Source organism: Gavialis gangeticus, unplaced genomic scaffold, assembly GCF_001723915.1.
Source record: "Gavialis gangeticus isolate Ggan-Ray unplaced genomic scaffold, GavGan_comp1, whole genome shotgun sequence".
Lineage (NCBI taxonomy): Eukaryota > Metazoa > Chordata > Crocodylia > Gavialidae > Gavialis > Gavialis gangeticus.
Genome location: NW_017728992.1, coordinates 115,542,612 through 115,554,338, shown reverse-complemented (window position 1 = coordinate 115,554,338; position 11,727 = coordinate 115,542,612). Strand labels below are relative to the sequence as shown.

General features: G+C 41.5%; 1 protein-coding gene across 3 annotated transcripts in view; it reads left to right on the top strand.

Moving 5' to 3' along the window:
- The window catches only part of ST18 (ST18, C2H2C-type zinc finger), a 157,277-nt gene that overhangs the window by 122,011 nt on the left and 23,539 nt on the right, over positions 1-11,727 (top strand). For all 3 annotated transcript variants that reach the window (XM_019527184.1, XM_019527192.1, XM_019527176.1), the window contains one exon: positions 7,565-7,680. In XM_019527184.1, the coding sequence (XP_019382729.1) occupies positions 7,565-7,680 (116 nt within the window). The remainder of the gene's footprint in view (positions 1-7,564; positions 7,681-11,727) is intronic.

The following is an 11,727-nucleotide window of genomic DNA, read 5'->3' as shown; positions in this document are numbered from 1 at the left end:
GCCCCCAGCCCCAACCCCCTCCCCTCCACCAGCCAACAACTATCAGTAGCAGCTGGGGAGGCAGTGGGGAGGGAGTGGAGTCTTTCCCCTGCTGCAAGGGCCCCATGACTGGGGTCTGGTTGGGGAGTGGATGAGCTGGGTCCATGCAGGAGAGACTCCCTTCTCTCCCCCATATCCTCTTGACAGCTTCAGCCAGCAACTGCCATACTGGGTGGCCCAGCCAGGGCTGCTGCAAAGGAAGGACTCTGAGGTCTGTATCCCTCCAGCTTCCCAGCTGGGGCTGCTGCAGGGACACAAAGCCCTTCCTCCACAGCCCAAACCACAGCCAAGCAGTAGCATGCTGCTGGAAGAGAGACCCCAAACTCTTTCCCCTGTAACCACCCTGCCCCTCCTCCCCCTGCCAGGCTGTGGTACACTGCAGGGCAGGAGTGGCTGCAGGGACCAAAACCCCCTCTTCCCTCATTCCCCTCTTCCTCCCCACCCCCCACCAGGGTGTGCACAGGGCTGAGATCAGAGGCTGTCACTGACTTGGGTCAATGACAGCCAGGGTGGTGGGGCTGGCCCAGGCTCCAGAAGAGCAAATGAGTTCTACCTGATGCTAGAGCACAACCCTGTGCAACAGCCACCTGGGATGGTGGCGATTACACTCCAAGTTAACCCTTGATGGGATCTGGCACAGGCGTTTGATAAAGTGCTTTAACAGAAAGCACTTTAGGTTATCCATCCAGGGGTTAACTTAGAGCAGGATCGTCCACTTTTAAGCACTTTATGTTCTACGAATGTCTCTTTCTGTTACAGCTGTAAAGCACTTTCTGTGCACTTAATGCGTGTTAAATGTAACGTCTGTATCTAGCCAGAGAATATAAAAGCATGACTCTGTTTCACAAATACAGCTGTGGGCACAAACACGCTCAAATAGAAATGAGGCAAATATTTACATTAAGTAACTCTCTAGCTATCAAGGCTAATAGACTAGATTACAGTTTGCAACCTGATAATTTCCTTGATTTTTTTTTGTTGTGTTTCTATTTTGCCCTTTTCATGTCTGTCTGTATTGAATACTGGCAGCATGCTCTCCTTTTGTTTCTTTTTCCCATCTTTTTTTGGCCACAATTTTCTCTTGATCCTTGTTGCCAGAATAGGGGACATAGGAGGTTTATTTGGATTGTTATCATGATGAAGAATATGCACAGACAGCCCTTTTAATACTAACTGCATGAAATCTTGTTAATTAACAGAGACAGGCCTAAGGAGCAGAGTTCCAGTCTAGACCCAAATTTCCCCATAGTTCTGGGAAGGTTAGCTAACAGGTTGGAGTCTGACATGTTGCCACCCCATTTGTCTTTGTACAATACAGAAATATAGTACTAATAATTATTACAAAATTATCTTCTTCCATTAACTATCCAAATTAGTCATTTTGCTATAGATAACACATTCAGTGGAGCTAATGATGGAGATTCACAAGGAAAATTTCATAAAACCCTGAAGGAAATGTTATTACTCAATTGAAAGAAAAGCTCACTATATGATTACAGGCAGCTGCCATGAAGACTGGGGACAGACATTCAAAACCCTGAGCCTGAATTGATTCAATCTTTGCAGGTTAGTCTAACCTGGTGAGGCTGAACCAGTTTGTAACTGGACAGTCATTCTCCCTGGACTAAGGAAATTCAGGCACATGCCTGCAGTGACTCAGGCTAGAAGCCAGGGGGCCTTAGAACAGCCTTCCCTTCCCTTGCACAATACTGAGCTGGGAGCGGGTGTGGCCAGGCCCTAGCAGGATGCTCTGATTAGGCAGTTCTGCCTTTACCATCCCAGGCTTTTCCCCATTGGCTGCTCAAGGGGCAGGAGTGTTCCCAACCCCCAGCTAGCACTCTGAGGCAAGGAGGAGGGAGGGCTGTAGTGCATGCATCTGTTGATGATACAGAGATTTTCAATCTCCTTCTCCCTGCTTCTTTATACTGTCTGCAGCAAACTGACAGGCAAGGAAGCCAGCAGGAACCTGATAACAGTGCTTATCACCCCATCAACAAAACAATAGCCTCTCTCCATTAGTTTAATCTCTTCTTAAACAGCTTACCAGCTGACCTGTTGATTAGCTCCAAAAAGCCCTAAGCAGTCACTGTTCTGTCCGCCTGTCCCAGTGAAATTGGAGACATGCACACACAGATACCTCTTGGCATTAGCTAGCATACTACATGCCTAGGGTCTGTGCTGTGGGAGATGGGGGGGGGCGGAATCCAGCAGTGGGCTGAGGTGGGGGGCTGCAGAGGAAAGCCAGGTAAACCCTGCTGTGTCTGCAGTCTCTGTGGAAGCTCCAGCCAGGGAGGAGAGGGGAGGGGCCAGCTTTGCTGTGGAGCAGAGAGCCCTGCCCCACCCAGAGAGCATGCTGGGTGCTCGGGGAGTCTGGTTTATGTTAAACCAGCAAGAGGTCTGCAATAGACATTGCATAAACCAGTTTGAGCCAAATCAATTAAGTCTGATACTACATTCAACCAGGTTTATCTCAAACCAGTTTTGGCCATTTTCAAACTGGTTTATGTGCACTGAACATCTGTTCTGTTACAGGTTGAACCCGGCTTCTGATCACTTAAACCGGTTTATGTGTAATGTCTGCCCTAGCTGAAGAGGTCTACAAGACTGGCTGTTAGGTGGCACATAGTTGTTCAGGACTGGTAGTATCCAGGGTAGCCAAATACTGTGACTCCATTGTGTTGATGTTTATCTGTACCCTAGGGGTACAGAATAACTGGATACTTCTATTTTTATAGATCTGGCTGAAGAATATATTAAACTAGGGGGCCAGATTCTTTCTTGTAATGTAGCCATTTTGTGGCATATTGCCCCCAGAGCAATTGAGAAACTTGCTTTGCTGCCAGGGGATTGACTGATCTCACAGATTTGATTAAGAGGCTCTTGTGCCACTGTCCTCATTGAAGGTAATGTAGCATGGGAAAGGGAGTGTGGCTAGGTGAAAAACATCACAGCCAGAATATTTTTGGCCTTTGATCTGGTGTCCCATGATCTCCTTATGGAAAAATTGGCCAACTGTCAGCTCAGCTACATCATAGTCTGATGACTGGGTAATTGGCTCCGAGTTCGGACTCAGAGAGTGGTGATCAGTGGAAGTGAATCATCATGGCACTCCGTAACCAGTGGTGTCCCCCAAGGCTCTATCCTTGGACCTGTACTCTTTAACATCTTTATTAACAATATGGACATTAGTGTCAGAAGCAGACTGGCCACGTTCACCAATGACACCAAACTTTGGGGTAAAGCGTCCACACCTGAGGATAGGCTTGTGATCCAGGCTGACCTTGACAGACTTAGAAAGTGGGCAGATAAAAACCTGATGACATTCAATATGAAAGAATGCAAGGTACTCCACCTCAGGGGGAAAAAAACCTCGCATCATACTTATACGTTCGTCAGTGCTACACTCACTAGCACCACGGCTGAAAGAGACTTGCGGGTCATGATTGACCACAAGATGAGCATGAGCCACCAATGCAATGCCGCAGCTGGTAAAGCAAAAAAAACTCTGGCTTGCATCCATAGATGCTTCTCAAGCAAATCCCAGGATGTCATCCTCCCACTGTTCTTAGCCTTGGTGAGGCTGCAGCTGGAGTACTGCATTCAATTCTAGGCTCAACAATTTAAAAAGGATGTGGAGAAGCTTGAGAGAGTCCAGAGGAGAGCCACATGCATGATCAGAGGGCAAGAGAACAGGCCTTATGATGAGAGGCTGAGAGACATGGAACTCTTCAGCCTGGAAAAGTGCAGGCTCAGGGGTGACCTGGGGGCTGCCTATAAGTACATAAGGGGTGTGCATTAGGATCAGGGCCTGTTCACCAGAGCACCCCAAGGGATGCCAAGGTCAAACAGTCACAAACTCCTCCAAAACCATTTTAAGCTGGACATAAGGAAAAACTTCTTTACTGTCTGAGCCCCCAAGGCCTGGAATAAACTCTCTTCAAAGATGGTGCAAGCACTTGCTCTGGACTCCTTTAAGAAACATTTGGATGCCTATCTTGTTGGGATCATTTGACCTGAGGCAGGGAGCTGGACTCAATGAACCTCCAAGGTCCCTTCCAACCCTAATGTCTATGAAATCTATGAATATCTCTATACTGCACTTTTCTCCTGCTGCAATTTGGGCACATTCTGATGCATGGCCTGGCTGTATACACAGCATCAGCAGTATCAGTGATGCTAATAGGCCATAAAGAGTGAACATTAAACCATCTTTTTACCTAAACCCCAGAACTTCATCTTGTGCAGTTTGTTCCTAATCAGGCACCTGGCCCAAGACCTCTGCTCTGAGCTGCTCTGATCCCAGAGAACATTGACATGCCCAGTGGTCTCTAGGCCAAAGGCTTTGCTTTGAAAATCAAAGACTGGCAGTTGTCCCCATACAAAGAAAATGAATGATTATATCTATTTCTAATTCATTGTTATCTGGTTCATATGCACAACAGTTGCTTAATTTTGGTGGTAATTTCCAGAAAATATTGTCTCTCTCTCTCTTTCAGTGAAATAGCCTGTCCAGATGCCCCCTAAAAAAAAATCTTGAATTTGGAAAAAGCTCAAAATCTCTCCAAAAGGAAAGCACTGAGAAATAACTAGAGCTGTCAGTTAGTTCAACTGTCAGTTCTCCAAAGATTTCAGGGCTTAAAAATGTTAAAAGTGCCAGATGCTATTATCTGTTATTCATGTTACCATTATGTTCTGGTCTTTGCTGAAATCAATATAAACTTCCATCTGTACTTTAATGGAATTTCATTGCTTGCTTTCTTTCTGTGGTGTGCACATGTGAATACACACACACACACATACACACACACACACATTCTTTGTAGAAAATAGGATTGGTAGGATCTATTGGACTGGTTCTGATCTTTTTTTAATCTGGTATTCCTTAGAATTGTAAAAACACTTAATCCTAACTCCAGTCAAACAAGAAAGGAAAGCTACATGTGTTTGCATTTGATTAGCTAAATATCCACCCAGTAAGTCTGAACTTAACTACAAAGAGAAAGGGGTGTGGATTTTCCTTGATGCATTCTGTAAAGGTTGCATATCACTCAGGAAAGATTAAATTATATAGAGAAGAGCACTGCCCAAATAACAAGGCTGCCTGCTCTCAGCCCCTGTGTTTTTGAATCCAAGGAATGAATCTTGAGCTTCACACTAGTGCAAGTATGGGTGGGATCAGCCATTCTGGTCCTGCGGCCAACTCATAGATGTGTTCATAGACAGCAGATCTGCATGCTCTGTACAACCTAGCCAAATCCATTTACTTCCTCTGATCTCCTCTGATGTACAAGGAGCTTCAGTGTCCTCCTACCTGACTCTTTTGAATATTGCTTCCTGTCTACTGTGTAACAGAAGTACCACTGCCATATTTTATTTTTTTCAATCTCCAGGATTTCATGTTGAACCTAGAAATAATTACCTGTTTAAATGTTTGTCTGTCTCTGACCTTCTTCAGAACTATACTAAAAATTATTAACAGGAAGTAGATTCCTTATTACCATACTAATCATGATCAATACCTTCTTTATACTATGTGCTTCCCTTGAAACTTCTTTTTCTTTTGTCAGGAATCTCAAACTAAAAAATCTAGCTATGCTGAAGTCAAGGTTGTATGAGTGCATGTGTATGGCATATATACACATTGCATAGATGTGCATATGAAATTGTGCATTAGGAAATTCACTGCTGAGATTTAAAAAAACAGTTGTTTGAAAGTCAGCAAATTACAATGTTGGAGTTCAAAAACCTCAAACATCAGTTAGTCTGGAAACAATAAATATGCATACATTAGCTTTAACCCTGCCCTCTTTGCTTTGTTAAAGGTTTCTCTACGGCAGCTTTTTCCATTGCTAATCAAAGAAATGACATCTTTTCTGCTGGGCATAGGAATTATACTAGTTGAAAAATTATATAACTTCTAGCCAACCTTTTATATTCTGTACATATCAGACAGTTACAGTGTGAATCAACCGTGAATGTGAATCCTAGTCTTGCACCTAAAAAACTTCAATTGGTATCGTCTACTTGAGATAAAGAACATAACCCTTGGCTGAGAACATTAATAGGTACTGTGGACTCTACATGAGTCAGAAATTAAAGCGCACCATAACACATACAAAAGCCAGCTCTCGTCAGCCTGCCTCAAGCAAATGGGTACCTTAAGCTTGTTTTGCAAATTATTTGGGAATTCTGACCCACACTAAAAGGTACAGATAGGCACCAATTTCTAGTGTCTTTGTAATGGGGGCTTTGCTGTTTTACAAGTCCTGAAGTTCCTCGTTGTAGCCCTGCTGATGTAGTTAAAACAGCAGCCCCTGGTATAGATTGTACTTAAGTATGTCCAAAGTTCAAGTATTTAGGATTTTGAACAACCCTGCATTCAATTTCTAACATTTCAAATGTTGGGGATTCTGAAATCCAGATTTCATATATTTAGGATTTTATACTTACATTTTAATAAAATGTAAAATTAATAGATAACCGTTTACAATCTTTTCTGTGTTTTTAGGATTGTTGATCTAAATATTTTTCATTTTGAAAAAAAATCCTGATGCCTCAAATATAATTTGATTTTCCTTATGATAGCATTTAAAAGTATTCTTTAATAGTCACCAGAAAAAGGTATTTTGAAAAAATGAAGAAAAATAATTTATTTTCAATATTTGTTATAGCATCATATGAGATTATTCCCAAATGAGGTAACTACACTAAATACCAGTAGTAATTTATTTATCAGGAATATGACTAGATTTCTATATGCATAAATACCATGTGTTAAAACTATATAACTGGTAATGGGTAGCCAGCACCAGAAAGCAGAAGGAAGTCAGATCCTCCAGGAGCCAGCTTCCAGAAAGGCAAAGATGAGCTGCCAGAATTGGGGACCATATGGAAGCTTTATCAGAAGAAACACCCCCGCAGAGCCTAGAAGTTCAACTAGACAGAAGCTCCATTTTCAGTCCACATTCTCCCCACTCTCCACTCTCTGCTTCTCTCAGCTCTACAGAACTCCCTACCCCAGTGCCCTGGAGAGCTCATAAATTGTACAATCTTAACAGCATCTACAGTATCAAGTCTGGAGCAGAAAGTTGTTTCTCTCAGTCACAGGCAGCAATCTCTGGTGCCACAAAGCATATTCTCTTAACAGCTACTTATTTGACTGAACTTGCTTGGCTTGACTTTCTTATGAACAAGAATCAGTTACTTAGATGGGTCAAAATGTTATTCCATTGCATACATTTAAAAAGCTTTACACTTATATCCCCTGGACAAAGGTATAATGATTTATTTGTACTACGTACAGTAGATCAGATTTACTTATATAGAAAAACCAGGGAAATTCCCCCTTGCAAAACTAAGGGTTATGCGAGTCAAAAGGTTGAATAATTTCTTTTTTGTTGCCTTTCTTTTGTTTGCACAATTATTTTCCAAATATAAGCCACATAAAATCAAGCTAGTATTGTCTGAATATAAGAAAAGTAAAGAAGAGACAAGTCTTTTGTGATGTTCTCATCTAATATTTCAGAAAGATCCAGTGAACTCACTAGAAAACCCAGAGGAAAAAAAGTATCCAGGAGATGTCTCCATACCAAGTCCAAAACCTAAGCTCCATTCAAGAGATCTCAAAAAGGAACTCATCACGTGAGTCTCAAAGATTGTCATGTTTTCCTTCCCCCTTCTTTGTAGATACTAATGACTATAAATGAAGTAAAGCTCTCATGCTTTGGAACAGGCTTCCAGAGCAGGTGTGCCTGCCCCTCCTTGGCTCTCCAGTGTTAATCAGAAGTGAGTTTTAAAGCCAAAATGGGTCAGTAAAGGTTTCCAGGCCTGGCTGGGAGGATTCATGTTCATAGATATATGCTCTTTAACATCACCACACATGTATGAAAGTTTTGAAAGGTCATAGCAACTGCTACAGATCATGCAGTATACTGAAGGCTACACAGTGGCTGTGCCAATGCTTCTCTACCTGTACTGGTAAAAAAGTGCTATTCCACTCAGTCCTCCATGGAGATCCACTGCATGGATTGTATGCAGAGCTTCAGGTTCTAGCTCTAAGATTTAAAAGGTAAAAAAAAAACATATCTTAAAAAAATTAAGACATACAACTGATTATGGACTAAATTCTGTCTTTCTGTGGAGATCTATATACAAACTCAAGAAAAGATGGTTAGCCCAGGATGATAAGAATAGAAAAGGTCACTACTCATATCCATGTCACAGTGTGGATGGGCTCCCTTAGACATTAATGGAGAAACAGTGTGCATGTCCATATATGACAACGTGTGCACATGGCACCAGATTGTCCCAGAGTTCAAAAGCTGGGACAATGAAGGAAAATAGCTCCCTGTTTATTTAAACCAAGGGGCAAATCAAAAAAATCAAATTCTGTTTTGGGAAAATATGCAGAATATAACAACTCCAACCTGCTTTGGAGCAAAGGAACCATTCTGAAAAGAAATCTTGTTGCTTTACAATAGCTAACAGAAGCTAAGGCTGGGTGAGCAAAGTTGTATGATGTACTTTGTTTTTTGTTTAAAAAAAAAAAAACAAAAACTTTGAGCAGTGTTGTTCCTCAGCACATTCTACTTATTCAAATGCTGAATAACAGAATTGGCTTGATACATGGCAAGAGAGTTTAATGTTACTTTATGGTTATTCCTGAAAATAGAAAATGATTATACCTGCTTTATACCTAACATAGCAATCTATTCTCCACTCTTTCCAGCTCCCAAGACTACAGTGTATGATTCTGTTCTCATTTACATTAGTGTAAAATAGTAGTAATTCCCCCATAGTGTTGGAGGGGTGTTGTAGCTGTGATGGTCCAGGAATTATGTAAGAGGCAAGGATTTTCTGGAGTCAGAGAAGCCACACCAATGTAAAACTGATGGGAAAGGAAAGTCAGCCCCAGAGCTGCCTTCATTTTTGCAAGACAGCTTGTGAGCTAGAGTGGTCTCTCAAGTGAACCTGGGCATTGTGCCCTAGCATAATTTTCCTTCAGTCACAGCAGCACATCCTGTCAGACCTCAAAGAACTGTTGCAAGCTTGCTGTTGAGCAAGCCTAGTTCTGTACTCAGTAAAGAAGATGGCCAAGTCCTTGCTCAAGGTGTTTACAGTCTAAACAGACTGTTCACTTGCATGTACAACTTTTCCATGTTTCATTTCTTTTTAACAAGTAGATTTAGCAGTTTAGGGATCACAACACAGAGTAAACTCTTCTGTTAGGTGCTAACGCAATGCTGTTGTGAAGTATGTCAACATAGCAAAGTCGCTTGGCTGCTATCTTTGTAGACAAACAAAAGCCCAACCCACTTTATACAGACTTGCAACTTGGGTAGCAGGAAGCAGAGCACTGTTCCTCTGCATGCTGGTAAGAAAGTTAGCTAAGAATTGAGTTTGTTTTGTTCAAGAGGAATTAAAGCTGAGTCGATTCAAATGACAGGTTGGTTAAATTGCCTGATCTGAGATCCGTTTCCTTGGCTTCAAAAGTTGTTTTCATTCCACTCTATGTGAAATGAGATAGCACATACATAAGTGCACATGTGTGTCTGTGTGCATATGTATGTATGTATGCATGTCAGTTGTGGCCCAAGTCCCTGCTCTGCCTGATTCTGAGCAGTGTCATAGCTCAGATCAGTGCAAAATCTTAGCCCAGATTAGTGCAAGTCCCTGCTCTGCCTGATTCTGAGCAGTGAACTTAGCTCAGATCAGTGCAAAATCAGGCATTTCCCTAACTAGTAGCTCATGTGCTCTCCTGTAAGATCCCTCTTGTTCTGTCGTAGCCCCAAAAACCTTCCCCATGAAAGTTTTGTAGAAACTGATATGTCTCCATGAAATGTTTCAGCTTCAATGAAACAGCATATTTTGCTGTAATTTCATTTAATTAAACTATTCCAACCAGCTCTAATCATTACTTGCTTTTTGAAATCTTGGCCAGGCTCCTGAAAAATCTTTGGATTCACATCAAGACATTATTAAGAGCTAAACCATTCTGACATCCATTGAGTACTCTGTCTCTGATGTAAATATTCACCTGGGACTCGGCAAACACATTTTATTTCTGCTTTTCTCTCCATTCTCCATCCCCAATGGCTACCAAAGACAAATGCACTCTGCATCACTTACTGAGGATAGCCCACCGCACATCACTGCAGGCTCCATCCACAATTGAATTCCACGACATCCACCCTTGTCCTGCTGGTTGTTTTGCAGCCTCTGTGGCAATGAGTCAGTTAGACTCCCGCTCTGCTTCTAGAAATTACATTTCCCTAAGGCAAACTTCTGTGAAGAGTGATCCTTTCACCTCATGCATCTCAATCTGCATATTGGCTGCTCACCATATTGTATCTGCAATCACAGTTCATGACCTAAATTGCTGGAGGCTTGTGTTTATTTTGCCTCTTTTAAAACCAACCAAAAAAATTGCAGGAAGTTTCCTATTGAACATTCTGACATCTTTTTCTTTTGTGCTAATTGTGATTTTGAGATATTGGCTAATTTCCATATTCCCACCAAAATATTTTTCCACTTCTGTTAATAACTGAGTGTCTTCTTTCCTCTGTATATTTACCCAAACACTTACAAAACCATTTACACTCAACCTTTAAATATATGCGGTGCATGTTGGGAACACAGAGTGGCAATGCATATCTAAAATGTACCTGTCCAAATAATAAAACAAGAAATATTTTTAATTTATTCCCTGAGGAATCCATAGGTTACACTAGAGATAGACAATATTTGCTGTATACATGCAGAGCTCAAAATATATACTGAGCAATTCAGTTCAAGTGGCTCCATCATGAGGAAATTCTTAATATGACATAGGCACCTGAAAAGAAAACATTGAGCCGTGATAGCTCAGCTGCAATGAACTGTTCTGTGTGCAAACCCTAATACATTAGTCATATTTGCAAAATTATTTTTCTTTGCCCTGAATGTGTTAAGGCAATTACATTGCAATGGGCTGAGTAAATGATTCTGATGTGTCCATACAAGCCTTGTGCGGGTCGCAGATTTGAGTAAAGCTCTTGTACTCCATTTGGTCAGAGAGAAAAAAGCGTAGTGAGAATCGGAGGTCTCCTTCCTGCCATATGTGAAACACTAGCTGGAGATGCAATTTGGACAGAACTTCTAAGATTTTTGACCTTTGCCACCCCAGCTGTGTATTAAACAAATGTTACCATTGCAACTATTATCCTAAATTTAGCCCAAAAATTTCCGTGGGAGTGGTACCAGCTCACACCAAGTTTAGGTTGACTGCAGTTGTTCGTCTTCTGGAACAGCAGTAGCACCTAGTTCAATCACTGAGCTAAAGGTTGGCTGTCTTTCTCAAAGCTGTTTGTGTTCAGTCAGAAGTGATGGGGCAGCTACAGAAATTGCTGGGTAAAGTTCCATCACTTTTATATAGGAGGTAACCAATTTTTCTTTGTAATCTTAAAATCTGTAAGTTACCATCAAAAGAGATGTCAGTAGTTAAACTACAAGCTAAAGTAACTGCAAAATCTATACAAAGCATGGTGGTTTCAGTTCATGCCTAAGTATAGCTAAATGTTTTTGTTCAGGTTCATAATGAAACTTCACGTGAGTATACAATCTACTAACCATATATGCTAAGAGTTAGAAAGCTGTAGGATGATATTAATATTAACTTAGGCCATACCAGTGTAGTTAATATGTAGATAG